At 36.0% G+C, this 20,815-nt stretch overlaps 1 protein-coding gene across 1 annotated transcript in view; it reads right to left on the minus strand.

Moving 5' to 3' along the window:
* suclg2 (succinate-CoA ligase GDP-forming subunit beta) overlaps positions 1-20,815 on the minus strand; it is a 157,438-nt gene that overhangs the window by 84,440 nt on the left and 52,183 nt on the right. Inside the window, exons 3-6 of the mRNA XM_039673341.2 lie at positions 10,988-11,087; positions 8,210-8,300; positions 2,715-2,867; positions 1,202-1,291 (exon numbers count right to left, since the gene is read on the minus strand). Coding sequence (XP_039529275.2) covers positions 1,202-1,291; positions 2,715-2,867; positions 8,210-8,300; positions 10,988-11,087 — 434 coding nt within the window. The remainder of the gene's footprint in view (positions 1-1,201; positions 1,292-2,714; positions 2,868-8,209; positions 8,301-10,987; positions 11,088-20,815) is intronic.

A 20,815-nucleotide genomic window follows, 5' to 3' on the forward strand; every position in this document is an offset into this window, starting at 1 on the left:
ATGTTTGTATACAGTCACAAAAATGGGTCATGGCTGTCCCAGTTCCCTTTCCTGAACCCTATAGAAAACTGAAGAGGAGAGTAACAACATGGACTTGCGAATTTTAAGAATCTGGAGATGTCTTTTCAGGTAGTCAAAAGGAGGTTGCAAAAAAGTATTGAATAAAAGGGTGCCATTAATGGTGGCCAACGTGTATTGGAGAAAAACATTTATTTCAAAAAGAGATTGAAGATTGAAGAGATTCTCTAAAAAAAGATTCTTGTGAATTTTTAGAATAAAAGATCAAAAAGATTAACAATTCAGATTTATTTTCCCAGGCTTCTTTGTTTATATTTACCAAGGGTGCCAATAATTCTGACTATGACTATATGTATGTATGTGTATGTATTACATAAATAAATACATACATACACAAATTATAACAGATTGACCCGAAAATCTTTGGATATACCTATATAGACACATATTTAGTATGTGTTTTGTGGCTTTATTTCAGAAACTTTCATTTTTAGTTTTTACAATAACCACAGATAAACAATATTCTCTCAAAAATACAAACATGTACATACAGTACATGTTGCTCATATATTATGGTAGCCCTGTTTCTGCTAAATATAGTGTGAATTCACCTGTGCCATTAATATGTTTACAAGCAACTGAAAAAAAGTACAAATGTCAGGGCATGTCAGAAGGACCCCAAAACACCCTGGTCCTCAGAGGGTTAAACCATCCTGCAATCTTAGTTTGTTCATTCAAGCGAATGCAAGATTCATCAATACATTTGCCTTTATTTTTGTATCTGAATAGTGAAAATATGGAAGACAATACATAATCTACTGTGCTAGAGTCACTCTGAGAGGCCTGAGGGTAAATGTCTTTAAATCTTCAACTTATCGTTGCCACAAAACTGGGCCCTTTTTATAAGTGGCGGTTTATGTGATCGATGTAACGACACAAATTGTTGATGACCGGTGATTTCTGCTCAGGCCTAAACACGTATAAGTAATGTTTAATGACTGTATTGGCAGAGTCATCATGTCCAGTACTCTCACTTTTTTTCCCCATGACAGAAATTGAGACATAGTGGACGGGGGGAAGGTGAGGTGAGGTGAGGTGAAGTGAGGGCCACTGTGCTTCTGTTCCGACACACACACTCTAATGGCACAATCTCTTCGGCAGCGATTCAGGCCAAACCCAATACCTGTCTCTCCAATGGTCCTTTGAATCCCAAATTAGCTGCCATACGTAGCGCCTGGTCGTCTCGAACCCCTTCGAATATATCTATGACTTCCTGAGGCAAGAGATGGGAGAGAGAAGGCAAGAGGAAAAACAACCATCAGCTATAATTTGACACAAAGAGGATGTTCATATTAAAATAAAGAGAACTGCAATTAAGCGCTGGCATGCAGCCAACCTCAAACGAGAAAAAGACGAGAGCTGGAGAACAATGGCTTACAATGGCTTTCCAATTATAAGGCCATCTCTAAAAGATCACTCATACACAGAGATAGACACACAAAAGAAAGATAACGCATGAGACCAGATGTCTCTAAGAGCTACAAGAATGAGACACAGCTTTTACATGTCTTAAATGATGAAGACGTCCATTAAAGGGGACATATCGAACATATTGCATCTCTTTTTTAATCATATTATTTTTATTTGTGGTTTACTTGTAAGGGTAGGCATGTTTTTTTTTTTTTAAGTATCCACTCTCTTGAGATTTAGAAATAAACCCTTTGTTTTGTTGAGGCTTTGCATTTAAGACTTGTGTGTGTAAACACAAGGGCATCCTTTTTGACAAATTAATTTCCATGACATTTTGATGGCTTTAGTTGTTAAATATTAAAAATGTAAAATAATACATCACTATTAATATATAATATATATATTAATATTGTAGTAATTTGTGATACTTCTACAGATTTTTTAATATTTCATAATTTGTAACACTTTAGTGAGTTTTAAAACACGTATATGCCATATGTTCATAAACCGCTTTATATTTTTACACTTTTGAAACCAGTTTTGAAGATTTTATTATACTTTCATATTTCCTACATTTATAATAAGTCCAGCTATTTAAAAATATGTCTAAATTTGGTAACACATTCATGAATCATTCCATAATGCTTTCATACACTGTAACATACAATTTTCATATTTTGATTTTATGTAACAGTTTTGTAGATTTTGTAGTACTATTGTATTTCATATATATATATATATATATATATATATATATATATGTGTGTGTGTGTGTGTGTGTGTACTCTTGCAAAACATTGCAGAATTTACATTTCATCCATTTTTCACAATATTTCATACTTTTGTAATATTTTCATGGTAGATTTCATAATACATTAATACATAAATATCTTTATAGAGATAAACTAAATTTGTAAGTGTATAAACAAAAAAGGCATTTTGTACTAAAGAGAAAAACAACATGTGATTTAAATGCACAGTGAAGATTTGAGGATTTTTGGCTTTATCCTATATATATATATATATATATATATATATATATATATAAAACATTCTTCTATCTTTATAAATCGATTTCTAAAAATATATTTGTGTGGCTTTTTTCTATAAGGAAGTTTCGTTCGAAACGTCAAGAAGAAAATACAACCCTTCAGTAAAAAAATCTCAAAGAAACTCAACTCCTACACCCTTGAAATCTTTTTCAGTCAAGTATATAAGTGAGATACCTTGAAGATGAGCTCTGGTGTGGTTGCAGCCACTTCCTCTATGTCCACACCACCCTGAGGGCTTCCGACCATCACTGGTCCATTACAGGAGCGGTCCATCAGGATGGCGAAATATGTTTCCCTGGAGATATCCAGAGCTTCTGCAACCATCACCTGCTCAGCACAAACACATCCACCGGGTGAGATGGCGATTCATCATTTTGTGTCATCTATTCATTGTGGTGTATCAACAGATACTGGTTTTTTGAAGCAGGGCACAAGTTTAGTGGCTGCAGGCCACTGCTGCTACCTCTAATGCAAGATAATCAGCCATCATTAAACTCAATGAGAGATGGCAAGTGGATAAGGAGAGAACCACCAATAACAGGGTTGAAATAACTAATAAAAATGGAGGAGTGATGGAAAGGAAGTGACACAAAAGAAAATGAGGGAAGGATGGATGAAGAAAAGCAAGGCAGAGGTGTGGTGTAGGTGTTTGCAGGCTTGATTTTCGCCCGCAACTCAGTACAATCCTATTTCCCCTTGGAAACATGCTTTCTCACCATTAGGTTTGTGTCGCCTCTACACTGTCAAATAAAAGGCGCAAAGACTAAAAACAAAAAAAACACACATAAAATTATTGATTAAATAAATTTAAGACACAGAATGAAAGTTTCGTCGCTAGAGGTCGCGTATTTAAAACAATAAACAAATAGCAAATGCTAATGAGAGAAACCTGCACAACACACCGGCCTCGAGTTCCATTGAGGATATAAGGAGGAAAGACGGCAGTGAAGGGTGCGAGAGAACCCGGCCTGGGACATTTTACGTTGCTGTATTTATTACACTTATATGTTGTAGTTGTCCGCTGCTGCTTCTTTCATTGTGTTGTTTATGTCTATAGTTAACGTTTGCTGGTTCCCGCCTCCTTTTCTGAACCTGAAATTTCATAAGTGACAGACTAGAGCCCGACCGATAAAGGATTTTGAAGGCCGATACCGATACAAATATTTATATTTTTTAAAATCCGATATTTCGGCCGATATTTTTTTTTCTTTCCCAGAAACATGCAACAATACATTAACAGATTTCCCTAACATTCGTTATTTGTAGTTATTTATGAGTTTTAAATAAAATAATATGACCATGCATTTTAAATTATTTTTGAAATATTCACTTATCGGCCATTATAACTGCCGATACCGATAGTTTGGAAAATGCCTAATATCGGCCGATAATATCGGCCTGCCGATGAATCGGTCTGGCTCTATAACAGACTACTTCAATCAATCAGTGGTGTTATCTGCCATTCATATTAATGATTACCCATGGAGAAACATGGTTTCTTACCATCAGGTTTCTGTCGCTTCTTCACTGTCAAATAAACATACAAAGGCTACAAGCAAAACAAAACAAAACCAAAACAAACAGGATGTTAGGGAGACTTTGCGTAATTGCAAAAATATTTGCCTTGAGTTTAAAGAGGTACTTCACCACTGATCATAGATATATTCAGAGATGATAAACAAGATGTTACAGAATAATAATTTATTGAAAACCCAAATTTGACAATAAACTGACATTCAATCTATTTTTAGACTTTACTGAAAATGTACAAGCGCAACATCCGATGGGTTTTCCCAGATCGCATCACTATAGATAGATGCATAGATAACATTTTCAGTGATAAACCTACTCTTAAAATAACTGTTTTAATAACCCTCTGTCGATCTGACTGTCTGTGGGTGAGGACACAAAAACACGTTTTATAACTAGTATAAACGGTACTTTTCACGAATGCACTGTAGCTGTCCAAAGTCTGAGGTGTGATGCATTCTGCACCATGGTCTGGACTTTTACTGAATTTCTCAGTCCAGGTAACACAGAGAACAAACGAACATTGTTCATTCAACATGACATCATGACTTCGAGTCAAGTGGCGTGTTATCTCTACACATTTTGATCTCTTCACATGTCTACGCTATTAATGTCTGAGTGATTCCGCATGTCTGTACACACCGTCAAATGTCCGAGCGAAACGAAGCAAAATGAAGATCTACATTGGGGAGCGACCTTTTTTTTTCCCCCTAGGATGGTAAGGGAACACTCATAAATGCCATTAACCCCAGTGAGGGGTAGGTTTAGGGTTGGGGTTGAGGTAAGTCATATATTTATATATACAGTAATAACGTTAAGTCAACGGCGTTCATAAAAACGCTGAAAAGCAATTATTACGCGTGTTGATAGCACGCCAAAAATGGAAATACGAATTGGCGTGTCATACACACGCTACTTCATGACATCAGTCTGGTTCATTTACTACCGACAATGAAATGTTGAAAATCTGTGAATTTACACTTTAAAGTCCCCGTGAACCGGAAGTTGCAAACGATTTTTCTCCAGTGCTGTGACGTATTTCCAAGTGAAACGGAATATTGAACAGAGGGCAGAGTTTTACTCTAGCGCTCCTCCTCTCCATCTCTCGCTCATAGCAAACTAACGGTTTGAGGGGAGTGGTTAAGCGTTTCCCCACCCAAACTGTGAAACCTACGTCATCAGAAAAAGAAACCGTTCCAGACCGGAAGTAACTTTTCAGATTTTGATTAAAGATTACTAAGGTAAAACATTTTTTTTAATATATATTCACTTGCACGGATTAATTGTTCACCACAAGACTAGTAATATGCGCTAACAAAGTAAATAGGTTCAATTTTGATTTCACAGGGACTTTAAATCATGGATGTAATCTGTCATTCATGTAAACGTTTAACCAACAGACTAGAAACAGAATTATAATGAAAACTTACATACTGGCATTAAACATTTGACACATGTTGAACATTTCACACCAAGTGAAAAAGAGGGAAAAAAAACAAACAAACAAACAAGAACTGTACTAGAGCATGTGTTGAAAGTGTCATGACTACCCTACATTCCAATCTCCAGCACTTATGTCCATTTTTATCCTTTTCAGCTTGTGAAGGAGGAAACAAGAGAGGCAAACATTTGCACTCTCTGTTCATTCTATTTCCTACATCATCCCTCCATATTTTTTTTTTATCTTTTGCTCTATTTCTATGCTTCTTAGTCTATTACAGCAGAAAAGACAGAGAAGGCCAACAAGACCCGAGTGAAACACGGCACACAAACACAGAGTCCTGATGGCACACTGCCTGAGATTGAAAACACAATGATATCCTTTCAACACAAGTCATATTCAAACTCTCATCCATATTCAACCCCCTATAGGGCTGAGAACTATAAAGGAAAACTGCTTTCTTTTTTTTTTTTTTCTTTTGCATGTTTTTGTGTTTGTGGGGTGCAATATAAATTTTTTTTTTTTTTTAAAGCCTTATTTTTCATAAATTTCACCTTTATTGTAAGCCGCTTTGTCCTGTCATTTGAAAGACCGGTTGACTTCCTGAGTCTATAAAAACCACTCCCTCAGAAACAGGCAATGGGCTCAGATTGGTCAGTTTGGGCTGGTGTGTTAAACTGCGTAGCGCACGTTGTTCGGAAACTTCACGCCCATTACCTTTACAGGCAGAAGTTGCATATGCTGCGGTCGATGTAAATAATGGCGTCGATACTGCTGTATCAGTATGAGCCAGAATCAGAAATAGCATAACTAAGTGGCTACTAAAGCCAGCGCAGACATTTGTTTACGTCCTTGATACCTACGACTTTGATAACTAAAACATTACGTCAGAAATTCTACACGCAAATACATTTAAAATGATTAAGTCTTACTTACAGGTTGTGGCCCAAAAACTGCTGCCTCTGCTTTTAAAGTTGGAAATGATTCATGCTTTAGTAACAGTTTCTTGTTGAATCCGGCATTGAATTCGTGGAGATTCTGGAAGCGGTCTTCAGTAAATGCGCAGGACAGAGGGCTAAATTACTTTTTTAACTTTCTGGAACATAATCAAACATGAATTTTAGCCATTGTTGACGAACTACGCGTCCGTAGGAGGCCCGAACACAGAAGACACGACAGCTGGGTGAAAATAACACACTCCACTAGAACTCTTCCTCTTCAACAAAGCAGCAGAAATATGGCCATAACCCCTTTTTTGCCTATTCCAGAGGGAGAGTCGATGTAAATTTATGGGTGGGTTACGTATAAAACCTGGGAAGTATCTCGTTGTAGTCCCATTCCAGTCGTTTTTGTAGGCATAAAACTTCCAGATTTTTAAAAGCCGATATATCTCTGCTAACGTCGAACTTTCAGCGCTGCAACTTTGCAGATACTGTTTATGCACCAGCAGCAACATTACACACTATTTAAAATGAAAAAGTGATATCGCAATCAACTACCCCTTTAATATTTATGTATGTATTTCCAATCTGAATTTGAAAACTTTTAAACGGTTGCATAATACATTGTACTTTGTTTACATACTGTATATACTAGCCTTTTTGATATTTGCAATGTGCAATTGTATCACAAGCAAACTTTTCACTCATATATTGCTACGATTAAGTAGAACAACAACTTCTGATGGCTTAGAGAAGGGCACAAATTTTACAAAACATATTTTCTTCTCAATAAACCGATACTGAATTCTGAATTCATGAGGAAAACCTCATTATACAATAACGCATCCATGTGAGAAGGAAACCAGAGGGCTCTTGAATAGCAAATGTGACACGCTCTCAAATGCAGTGAGAGAAGTTTGTGGGGGGATGCCGCACGCTCGAGCTGGCATTTTTAAAGCATTTGTTTATTTTTTGTTTGTATCCCACCTCTGTTCCTCCTCACCACCTCCCTTATGAATCTGTCCTACTCTTTCAGCCGTGCACTTCCACCCCCCATGGCAGTTTCTCAAGCAGGAAAACGCTAAAAATGTGATGGCGTCCTTGTGCAGAAAGTTTTTTGGCGGTCGCGTGAGAGAGGCTGACGGGAGTAAAAGCGAGTGATGAAGGGGAGCTCTAAGTTGTGTTTAAAGAAGAGAGGACAAACACATGCTAAGCGCAGGACCATCATTACCTCCTGAGGAGAGGGAGATAAACAGTGACAAACATACGGGGTGGTTGTAGGAGAACGCCATCTGTGTGGGTGTCAGGCATAGAGAGAAGCAGAGAAAGAGGGGAGAAAATTATATTTCTGCTCGTTAGAGGCACATGGAAATGCCTGTTTACCAACATCCCCTGCACACCGAGATCTGACTCAAATGGTTTATTCATCTCAATGACCTATGACACAAAACCTAAGCTAATTGTAAAAGAAGGCTTTTTAAAAATAGAGCATATTCAAATGGAACAAGAAGATACAGCTTTCCTGAAGTCAAGAAGTCAAAGGAGAGTAGAGAGAGAGAGAGAGAGAGAGAGAGAGAGAGAGAGAGAGAGAGAGAGAGAGAGAGAGAGAGAGAGAGAGAGAGAGAGAGAGAGAGAAAGAGAGAGAGAAAGAGAGAGAGAATTTCACTTCCAAGTTCAAAAGCGATTATTTATTCAGTGGAAACAACATTAAAAAGAAAAAATTATCCCTGAGATAAACAAGGTGCTCTCCTCCGTACCGTTTTTACTTTCACTCCTTCCTTAGGGGTTTGTTTGGTGGTCAGATTAAAGCCGAGCATCTTACCAGCCAACTCTCCAACAACAGCAGGACTGAAACAGAGATATGTTTATCATTTTAATTTACTACAGTACAACTGTTTCATGCAACTTTCAAATGACAAATTCTTCTAATATATGTATCTGTAGACATTAGTGTTGGACCATCATTTATAGCACGCATAACATCAAATAAGTGCAATAAGCTTTGCGATTAGTTACTTTTGGTAGGAAACGAAGTCTTTCAAATTCTGTCAATTTTATAATGAAATTCAAACAATAAATATGATTTTGCGATCTTTAGATGTGGCATGATAGATCGATGTTGAACGTGGGTCTTTCATTTCTTCCCATGTATACTAGTTAAACATGAATGAACATCAGAAGGTACGTTGAAAGATAAAGTATAACTTATTGAAATGTTTCATGCCTCATATAAGCGCTGAGTTTTTTGTTTTTTTTAAGTTTCAAACTTGGGGAGCATTTCGCTAAATATATGCACTATTAAATATTCACAATATATTTTTTTATAATTATCTAAGATAATGAGATTTATATTATCTTCATGTTAATTATAATTATATCATTAAAAAGTTGATATAATTTTTAAATATTATATACAACTTAGTTTTTACTTGAGTGTTCATTATTAAAAACATGATTAATTGATTATTTCATACTGTAAAGTATTTTTGGTTTCAGTTTTCATGCTAAAAGTCCCTGCAAAGTCAAAATTAAGTATGTGTTCTGAGTTTGTCACACCACAGAAAAATGTGTTATCAGCCACCCAGCCAAATTTGAATCATAAAAAAGTTTATCGGCAAGTACTTAAAATAAGCTATCAAAATCTTGGAGAAAATAAGCATTATTCTCTGCTCTTAAAAACTGGGGGCACAACTGAGCGCCAAACTGATGCGAATTTACTGTATTATTAGGGCAGGGGCCAGCCTCAGTGGCTTCGGTGTGTCATCAAGTAGGGGCGTTTCCACAAGCTCAGGGGCTCCAGTGCATCATCAAGCCCTGTTTTAGTCCAGCCAAAAAAATCCGGAAAGTAGCAATCGTGAAAAACTGTTTAACGGTCTAACTCCACAATTCAGTACTTCACAGTCTTTGTAATATGTTTTAGCAATACATTTCTAACATTTATAATGTGTTTAGATTTTTTTTTAGAATTGCCTTTACAGGGACTTTAACTTTAATTTTGATTTCAGTGTTTCAGTAAAAAGAAAAAAAAAACTGTTGCATCATTAATAAATATAACTCTGTTTTCTAATGGTGCGTTCACACCGGATGCAAATAGTGCATCAGGCGCGAGTGATTTCAATGTTAAGTCAATGCAAAGACACGTTACGCGCGAATGGCGCTAATGATTTAGTTAGTGCTATTTATGCATTTAGCGTTTAATGCAAATTCGCGCCTGCCGCCCGAGTTGAAAAATCTGAACTTTGGCGTCAATTTGCGCCGCGTTAACCAAAATAATAAAAGTTAAAGTTTTAACTAAAATAATATGATGATGCATTTTAAAAAGAAACTCGTTTCTTTTATTGTCACAACAGAACAAAGTTGCATCAAAATATATTAAAGCAATTCGCGTCTGGTGTGAACGCACAGTAGGAATACTTCTCACTGTTTGGGGTGGGGGAAAAATATGTTTATTTATTTTGGCTCTCACAAAAACTACAAAATAAACAATCACTTTTTTGTAGAGAGTACATTTGAAACTTTTTAGAATAGCATTATTAATAAAAGAGTTCTGTTAATTTATACATCAAACTAATTTTTTACAGAGTGAATATGTATTTTTAATTACACGTCATTTGAACAAGCAGTCAGTAACAGACTGATGTAAGTCTCTCAAACCTAAAATATACATCACACAAACTAATCTTGATTAATTTTGAATCAGAAATGACTTGCGGTTCAGTGAGGGAGTCACTCAGAACACAGTTTGATTCAAACTACTGATTCATAAACAATCCTGAATGTTCAGTGAATCTTTTTTCCCTCACGGATCTAATTTTCGCAGATCAGACATTGCAGCTGAGCACACGCTGTGTTCATTGTTGCGAACAGTACTCTAGCAAGATGATATTGGATGAAACTGCATGTGGATGGTTTCTAGACTATTTTATATTTCATATATCTGTCTCAAGGCATTCTGATACCGTTGTCCTATCTCTCTCCTCATGAATTTCAGTCATATTTTTAGTGTACAACTACTAATAACAATGATATAGGCCAAAAAAAAAAAAAGTTTCACTTGTATAAGAAACACATACTAGCAAACCCGGGACGATTTCTCAGGGATACATAAAGCGATGTGCTCATTTGCTAGATAAAACAAATCAGGCAGCGTTTCAGAGCGTTTTCTCTGGACGATTCACTTACACTATGTGACAGTGATACACGATGCAGGCATTCAGTCATAAATCAGTCCCTACTTGAAGAAAACTCGTGGCTTTCTGGTAAAGTTTTAAGAGATTGCCATATTTCACATGTCTCCTTCATTCTCAAGGGTTTTTCACAACATTTTTATAGTTTCTATCGCACTTATAATCCATCATTCCACATTACAACAGAGCTTAAATAACACCCCAAATGCTGAGAGCAGCGTGATATTCTGTGCTATTTTCTTGGTGAAAAATACAGGATGTCAAGCAATGGCATGAGTTTTAAGAGGAATGAAAGACTGGAAAGCAGGTCTATTCTTTCTCAGAAAATGGGTCTGGGCAGGTACTCACTCTTTTGTTAAATGCACCCCTCCTTTCAGGCCGCTGTCGAACAATCCTTTGCCTCTTCCTCCAGCTAAAATCTGAGCTTTCAGGACAATCTCCTTCGCTTCTAAATTATCAAAAGGGATAAAAAGGGTTAGAGCTCCAAAATGCCAAGAAAAAAAAAAAAAACTTGCTCCAGACACACTGTGGTGCTTATGTGGCTGATGCAGGATCAAATCTCACCTGCAACAGTCCTAATTCTCCTTTATGTTTTATAGTATCTATTCATAACACCACAACACAATCTCAGCAAACATAAAGATAAACATGCGAGCGAAAAAAAGATATGAGATCGGAAAGAGGTGTTTTCAGATGTAATTTGATTTTAAATATTATGATGATCTCCACAGGCTTGTTTTGATGTGGTATCTTCCAGAGCGGTTAGCAATTTTTTATTATTTCTTTCATCACGGTAACATCACTGAGATGGAAGCACACGGATGAGGAAATAATAGCTTGTCATGAGACAAACATTTGATCAATATTGTGGCATATGAATTATTTTACACAATTTTTTGAAAAGGACCATATACCGTTGAGCGACAGCCGAGTGACTGAGATTAAAAGGACCTTTGAGAATTTTCTTTTTCATTACTCTATCAAGGTGAGTGATGTATTTATTGTGCTTTATTTATTGTGTTCTATAATCCAAATTGTACTTACTTTTTCCAAATGTATAGCTGGAAAAACTATGTCAAATAATATACCAGAATACATCTGCAATATTTATTAACTAAAAACAAATAAATAAATAAATATTTAAATAATAAAGGAATTATTGTGTTCAATAATCCACATTTTACTTACTTTTTCCAAATGTATAAGCTGGAAAAACTAAGTCAAATAATATACCAGAATACATCTGCAATATTTATTAACTAAAAACAAACAAATAAATAAATATTTAAATAATAAAGGAATTATTGTGTTCTATAATCCACATTTTACTTACTTTTTCCAAATGTATAAGCTGGAAAAGTAAGTCAAATAATATACCAGAACAAATCTGCAATATTTATGAACTAAAACCAAATAAATAAATGAATATTTAAATAATAAAAGAAAATTGTTTACTTATTTCTAGTGTTTCAACAATTATTAAATTTTATTGACATTTTACTGCAGTAAAATTTCATATTTCATTCAATGTGTTACTTAGAATTTGCAATTTCTGAGTGAAAATTGTTTCTACACCAAATACGTTTCAGTGTAGTGATTCAACTTTAATACAAAAACAATCAATAAAAAACCAACAAAAGCAAGCAAACAAATAATAAAAAAGGTGTACTGTATGCTCTGGAATTGTCAAAATATTTTAGTGTCAGAAAACGTACAAGCTTTTCTAGTGTCAAACTTATAAGCAAACATTTTTTGCAAGTTTGCAATTTAGGCTGAGGAGGAGGTTTAAATCTTGTCACATTCCCACAGCATCAAGCAAGACTCATCACCTCAGACAAAAAGAAAAAGAAAGACAAACCAGAGGAATAGATATTTGACAGGTGCTGTAAACCAATAGGGGCACCTGCAAGATGAAAAAGTAGGAGCACTGTGAAAAAGTGTACAGTATTATGAATATAGCCTACTTAAATTCAGACTTGAAAAAAGTATGATAACAGCAGTTCAGTCAGTGTAAAAGTACTTTATTTTGATGGTCCCCTTTAGACATTCTGTGTAATGTAAGTAACTCTGCTCATATGTATATGTCAACTACTATCTTTAGAGTATTGATTCAGTCAATCATTGAGTCTGATTAATATCTGCTAACACATTATTTTGATGCTCCCCAACAGACATTCCTGTATACATTTAATTTGTAATATTTTTGACATTTTAATAATAAAAACATTTGCAACAAGGCAGGGAATGATAAAGATAATAGAGAGGAATGATATTCAGGTTTAAATCCACAACAGCACCGTAGCTCAACATGATGGAGCATGTACGCAAAACGCAAGGCCATGGATCCCACATAAGTCATTCTTAAAGAGCCACGCTGCTCTTCATGACCCTCGGGGTGGACATTAAGAGTTCTCACACTTTAGGAGCTGATTAAGACTCACTATCACCACTGGGACTCACACAAACCACAACTCAGCCACTGACTGGAGCGCATGCATAATTTATCACTGCCACACAGAGCTGATAGCATTGATCATGTGTGTGACCGTGAGGGATAAGAGCACAGAAGCGGCATAAACAGAGATACAGAACACGCTGGATCACTTCATCTAAACTAAGGGAGATATACCAAAACAACTGAGGAGAGGGCTGCCGAGGGTGAAGATTTAGCAAAAACAGCTCCTGTCCTGATCTGATAGTGTTAGACAAATGTGATGAGCACGGTAGAAAGACAGAGATGAGAGTGATATGGAGTGAGTGAGAGAGAGACATTGAGTTGTACATGGACTGAGTGTTCAAAAAAAAAAAAAAAAGTGGCCAATAGGACTTAAAGGGTTAGTTCACCCAAAAATGAAAATTCGGTCAGTAATTACTCACCCTCATGTTGTTCCAACCTCGTAAGACCTTCGTTCATCTTCAGAACACAAATATTTCTGATGAAATCTGAGAGCTGGATCACTCCTGCATACTAGTCCATAGGCTTCTTGAGGAATTGAAACTTGCCGGCCTCGAAAAGTTATTAAAGTCATCGTTAAAATAGTTCAAGTGACTACAGTGGCTCAATTTTAACTTTATCAAGCCACAAGAATACTTTTTGTGCGCAAAAACGAACAAAAATAACGACTTTATTTCAACTATTCAATTCCTCCTCTTTGCGCCTCTAGTTAGTTAACGTAGTCTAAATTGCGTAGAGCTACGTCACACGTAGGCTCACTATTGGCTGACGCTGGTCATGATGCGTGTGACGTACAATAACAGATCATACGCTGTTAAACTAGTAACCTGAGTCGAGGCAGAGAGAGAAGTAAATGAATAGTTGAAATAAAGTCGTTATTTTTGTTGTTTTTTGCGCGACGAGAAAAAGTTCTTGTCGTTTGATAAACTTAAGATTGAGCCCCTGTAGTTACTTGGACTATTTTAACGATGTGTTTAATAACTTTTCAAGGCCGGCAAGTTTCAATTCCTCAAGAAAGAGAAGTGATCCAGCTCTCAGATTTAATCAAAAATATCTTAATGAACGAAGGTCTTACGGGGTTGGAACAACATGAGGGTGAGTAAATACTGACAGAATTTTCATTTTTGGGTGAACTATCCCTTTAAGATGCATTTACGGCATTTACGACACCTGTACCGAGCTGTAGTGCAACGTACATCCTATGACAAGAAAAAACAGGTATGCTTGAGCATTCTGTCCTTTTTAGGTCACATTTTATGCCATTGTAGCCTGGCTGCACCCTCCTACGCACTTCCGCTCAATTTCATTTTCCTTCAGTACTACGTCTGGGACTGCTGTGTATCCTTAGGTTTCCAGAAATCTATTTTTTGTGGGACCAATCAGCGAATAGAGGGGAGTGGCTGAGAACGATGACGTTGATGTACGGTAGCACGTCAGTTTGAGTTCAGTAATGGCAGCGGAGAAAGACGTGAGAAAAGCTATTCGGTCCGTTGTTGGAAACGAAACTGCCGAATATACAGAAATTAAAGCCGTATTGTTATCGTCTCATCTCTTGTTGCACAACGGAAGACCACGTGAAGGAGGCAGAAAGGTTGGAAGTTTGTGCTGGGCAGCTCGACCTGAACGATGACCGTGACATTTTGGACGGACGGTTTAGCCTGGTGTTCGGAAGCCCCGAGTCCTGGCTGCCAAACTATTGTTGAAAATCCGCTCAGGAGTCATTCCCAACAGTAAATTTATTGATTCTTGTGATGAATAGAACATTTTGAGCCCCTTTGTGTACTCGTGCAGGAGGTTTTACATGTTGTAATTATACAAATTGCTAGTGATTTAAAAAAAAATAATTGTCAGAAATAAAAATGTGAAAACCCATACTTTGAAGACTATATTTGATTTTCAGTTTTAGATGGCAATGGTTAATTTGTATTGATAAAAAAAAAAACTAAATGCCATATAAAAATGTACAAACACATACTTTGAAGACCATAATTAAGGTAATTAAGAAACAATAAGACGTAATATGAAAAATTGTTGTTTATTACACATCTGCAGATAGAGACAGACTGATCATTCACTGCACAGCATTTGCGGCAGATCAGAAAACGACCACAGAGGGGTATTTGTAATGATTAGACACAGCTTCCACCGTTGAATGAATATATCACTGTCCTTCGTGTCAAATATACATTTCGAATTAATAATTGTTCCTAGATTAACAAAACCTGCAGCTCTCGTTGACTAAAATCCTATTGTAAACATAATCCTCTGATCATTCGGACTTGTTGTTTCCAGCCGTTTCGGCGCGTGACATACGTCACTCTCGACCACACGTTAGCGTTTGACTATGGGAGATCGTGAGTGACTTTGGGCAGATCCAATAGTTTTGAACTTTAATAGTGAACCCGCCTACAAGGAAGTAAACGTTTCTCAATGGAGAGAGGCCAGACTCTGTGTACAAATGAAATGTACTAGAGTCTGGTTGAACCAGGCTAATGACATTGCATCCGGCTTTTGGTTTCATTTAGATGTCTTTAGTCTCTGTTGCATTCATATTTCGGTCAATCAGTTTGTTTGGAAGAGGACCGAGACCCAACTTTTTAGCAGTCTCGGTTAGCTTTTTGGTGCTCGGATGACAGCGTTCACACTTATTCAAATGACCTTTACTATGAGAGGACCAGAATTTCTTTTAAAGTTTCACTGTAGTCAATCATGTTGTCCCTAAAACTCACCTTTGATAACCATTAGGTTTGCTTCCTTTAATAGAAGCAAGTGTGAACACCCTTAAAGTCGACATGAAAGGAAGTCTTTTCTTTCCTATTGTGATGTATATCCAAGTGAAACGGCTTCTTAAAGACAAAAACAAATCAATACTGCAACTCCATAAACAAACAAGAATTGTCCATTTTGATTTCACTGTTACTTTAATGTTGGATTAAAGAGATACACCTACAAATGAACATTCTGTCATAATTTATTCACCATCTCATTCCAAACCTATATGACATACTTTTTCTATTTCTATATAACAAAGGAAGTTATTTTGAGAAATTACTTTTTTTTCTCCAATAGAAGTCAAAAGTAGCTCAAACTGTTTGATCATAAGAACGTAATTCAGGGTTTTGAACGAACTACAGCATGCCTTTAAGGAGGTGCAGAATTGCCAGAAAAGTAATTGATGTCCTAAGTCTTAACATACAAAGATACAAGGTTAGGACAACAATGCTATTCAAAAAATCTGCTGAAAGATATTGAGAAATTAAAATGCTCTATAAATGAGATTAAAATTAGTATAATCACTATATCTTAGGCATTTGTGATTTAAATAACAAATATAAATACAGTTGTATTAGAAAAATTCAGCAATCCTAAACACATGGATTTTAGCTGCTAAGCTACTAGGTTAAGCTGCTAACTGCAAACTCTTTTTGCGGTGAGATGTGATTTCCATCAATATAAATAAACACACACAAACAAAAATCTGTTGTTTGTGTGAAAAGATGTGCTTTAACCGAAAGGTTTATCCAGCCATTTTACATCAGAAAATAGCATTAAGAAAATAGCTCATTAAAATTTTCACCATTACAACACAAGCTAAAAATACTAACACATTTTGTACGAGAAAAGCACTGTACTGCTCAAATGATTTATTTTATGGTTTTGATTTTACTTCACTCACCTAATTACAAAGTAATCAACATTATAAAGTTAAACATCCATTCGAAAAGTGGAGGTCAGTATAAGATTGTTTTAATGTTTATGAAAAAAGTATTTAACACTCAACCAAGGCTGCATTTATTGATTCGCCATTACTCCAGTCTTCGGTGTCACATGATCCTTCAGAAATCATTCTAATATGCTGATTTGCTGCTCAAGAAACATTTCATATTATTATCAATGTTAAAAAAGGGTTGTGCTGTTTAAGTGGCTTTAAGTACTATGTAATTACATTGAAATTAATAATTTGATACAATGGACTTATTGTGTACATGCATGTTTTTACATTGTACTTAGATTTTAAAATTCCAGCATGTAATTACAGCTATAATTAATTTATGTAATTACATTTGTAATTACACAGTTGATCCTCCCCTCACACCTTAACCAACCCATACCACCACGCCTGTCCCTAACCTTTCCCATATCACATCTCAATAGCAGCAAAAGTGTTTTACAACACAACAGGGACACAATAATACATTGTACTTATTGTTCAATGTAAGTACCTAGTACTTAAAGCCACTTAATATAAAGTGGGACCAAACTTAATATTAAACTTTTCTTAGAGGGCAGCATTTATCTTTTGTAGCCTTGTAAATGTTATCTACTGATAATTTTAAATCAATTTAACGCAAGTATTAATTTCATAAGAAAATTTCTCTGAGCCCAAGCTTTTGAATAATACCTGTATTACAATTGTGAATTGGAAGTACAAAAACAGATATAGCAGTGCAGAAACAGCAGTACATCTGCATGCATATCCATAGAAATAATTGTATATCATAATTACCAAATGAAGTACTGCATGGTATCCAGAATTCCAGTACATTATGTGCCATCCATCACTTCACGTCAATTATCTCTATTTAGCGAGAGCAGGAGTAATGCCCATGCCAAATGGTGCACTTTAACTCACAACATCCACTTATTTCTCATAGATTAATGATGTGAGCTGCAAATTAAAAAGTGGAGGAAGTACATGGCCCATGGCTTTATGGTTTTAAAATGAGTTTATACATCACACACACTTTTTTTTTTTAAACTAACCTTGTTATGCTTAGCAGTTTCGACATACTCATGTTGACGATTTCATTCACCCATCACCAGAGTGACACTTCAAATGCCTTCAAGAAAGAAAACTACCTTTTTGATTGTTTAACCTGAAGCTACACATCAAATCACGACTTAAAATGATATATGAAGTTAATACAGACATTTTTTTCTCCAGGAAAAGCCTGAAGCTCCAAGATGTACATGTTCTTCTCAAGATCAACAGACCACAAAAGCCTCAAATGGGAGTTTGTTTCAACAGCAGTATTTATGCACAGGTCGTGTCTGCCTGCTTTTGCCGCATTTGTGTACAATGCAATATACATCAGGCTGTTTGTGAACATTGTGTGGGCTGTGTCTGAGGCTGAGATGGGCCAAGTAATAACTAAGAGAAAACACATTTTGTCACCTTATACTAAAATGTATTTTTAGGTAGTGTGGGTTGGTATATTCACACTTTGTAGCAAAAATAAGACGTAGTTGGCAAAGTGTTCTGTTTTGCACTGCAGTGCCATTCTCATGTTTGAACAAATATAAGCATAACAGCTATAAGAGCTGCACATCATTTTGTTCTTATTTTTTGACAAAGAACACACATTGGAAGCTAAAATAGCCAGTGTTATTTTAGCATCACTGATGAAAGAAATATATACATTTTTTTTAATTTTTTCACATTACAGAATGAGAACATGTATACATCATGCCTTGTTACCCTTGTGCAGGCTGGTGGTGGTGGTGTAATGGTGTGGGGGATGTTTTCTTGGCACACTTTAGGCCCCTTAGTGCCAATTGGGCATTGTTTAAAAGCCACAGCCAACCTGAGCATTGTTTCTAACCATGTCCATCCCTTTATGGCCACCATGTACTCATCCTCTGATGGCTACTTCCAGCAGGATAATGCACCATGTCACAAAGCTTGAATCATTTCAAATTGTTTTTTTTTTTTTGAACATGAGTCATGACAATGAGTTCACTGAACTAAAATGGCCCCCATAGTCACCAGATCTCAACCCAATAGAGTATCTTTGGGATGTGGTGGAACGGGAGCTTCGTGTCCTGGATGTGCATCCCACAAATCTCCATCAACTGTAAGATCCTATCCTATCAATATTGGCCAACATTTCTAAAGAAAGCTTTCAGCACCTTGTTGAATCAATGCCACATAGATTTAAGGCAGTTCTGAAGGCGAAAAAGGGTCAAACACAGTTGTATGGTGTTCACAATAATCCTTTAGGTGAGTGGATATATACAATAATCTGTATTCAGAGTCAATATTATATTAAAATATATAACACATCTTGTACCTTATATTACTAATGTGGCATTACGTCAGACATTTAAACATGAAAATCTGTTTTCTTGCCAGCTAGCATTAAATCTAAGTGTGCCAACTCAACAAAGGTCGACTTCACAAACAAATTGTCCAACATAGTGTTTGTTCACTACACTGTTTGATTATCTCGTTAATTAGCTGAATGCTAAATTAAACATACTCTGTTAATTCAGGGTATAATTTGCATTACTGTCATTTCATCATTTAAAATGCATCCAAAAATTAAGTATTAAAAATGTCGCCCCATAGCCAGAGTTTAAAATAAACAAATAAACTACTGCTTACTGAAGTGAAAAGCTAATATTTTCTTGCCCTAACATACTGTTCGCCCCATCACATGTAGGAAAAAAAAAAAACAAATATGTTTGTACAGTTCGTATGGCATCAGAAGTAATTGCAGTAATACAGACACATCCCACCCCCCAGCCCTGGAATTCATCATTAATGAGTTCAAAGGGACTTAAAGCTTATATAGCAATGACAACAGTCAGCAGTTGAGCGCCGGGCTGCTGTTTCTGCTTCATGGTTTTCTATGTCTTCAGTCCCTAATGTCTAACTGTAGCCATGACTGCAGGGTAAGAAGCACAGAGGTGTCCTGTTGTTTGATATTCAGTGAGAGCAATGGGGCTGCGGTAATGGGGTGTGGAGCGGGGTTCAGGGAAGACCGTACGGTTTCAGACAGCTGAGAGAAAACAAAGGGAAGTCAAGATCCCTCATGTGTGTTTAAGACTGTAAAATGGGTCAAGGCAAAGAGAAACGTACTAAACAGGAGGACCGAGTTAGAGAAGTACTGTTTACTGAAGATTATGTGTTGCTATAGGGCAAATATTAGAAAATGAAACATCCTATCATACAATAACATGGTCATCGGATGTACTTATGTGCATAACAGTCACTGCAATTACAGCTAATTACTATAATATTTTTACTCAAGCAATGAAAAACATGACTATTTGCTATAGGAAAACCATTATCAATTACAATAGTTCACATCAGACATTTGTGATTTCACAGATTGATTTAGATGGGATTGGGATCTCTGTATTTATTTAGTCTATTGTTTGGATGTGGTTGTTACATAAGGTTACATTAAACAAACGTTATGCATACATAATCACACATAATACTACAGCAGTCATCCCAAGATTGTACCATCCATGGATAAAACAATAAAGATATACGTGAACCGAAATGCTGCCAAAAATGCTGGTAATAAGTTCATTTTGAGTGTGCTGGACGGACAGATGGATGGCCTATTACCGACATGTTATTCACAAAATAATCAATAAATGTTTTACTATATACACTACTCTTCAAAAGTTAGGGGTGAGGAAGACTTATTCTTCTTTGAAATAAATTATTTTATTCAGCAAGGACGGATTCATTTATTGAAAAGTGAAAAGACTTTTACACTGTAATAAAAAACATATTTCAAAATTGTTTTGTTATTCTAAACGTTCACTTCATTTAAAGTATCCTAATAAAAATGTTTCACGGTTTCTACATAATTAAGAAGCACAACTGTTTTCAACACTGATGATATGGATGCACCGATATGAATATTTTGGCCGATACGATGATCAATAATTGTTTTATTTGAAAGCAGATAACCAATAAATTG

Source organism: Pimephales promelas, chromosome 21 (assembly GCF_988280905.1).
Source record: "Pimephales promelas chromosome 21, fPimPro1.hap1.1, whole genome shotgun sequence".
Lineage (NCBI taxonomy): Eukaryota > Metazoa > Chordata > Actinopteri > Cypriniformes > Leuciscidae > Pimephales > Pimephales promelas.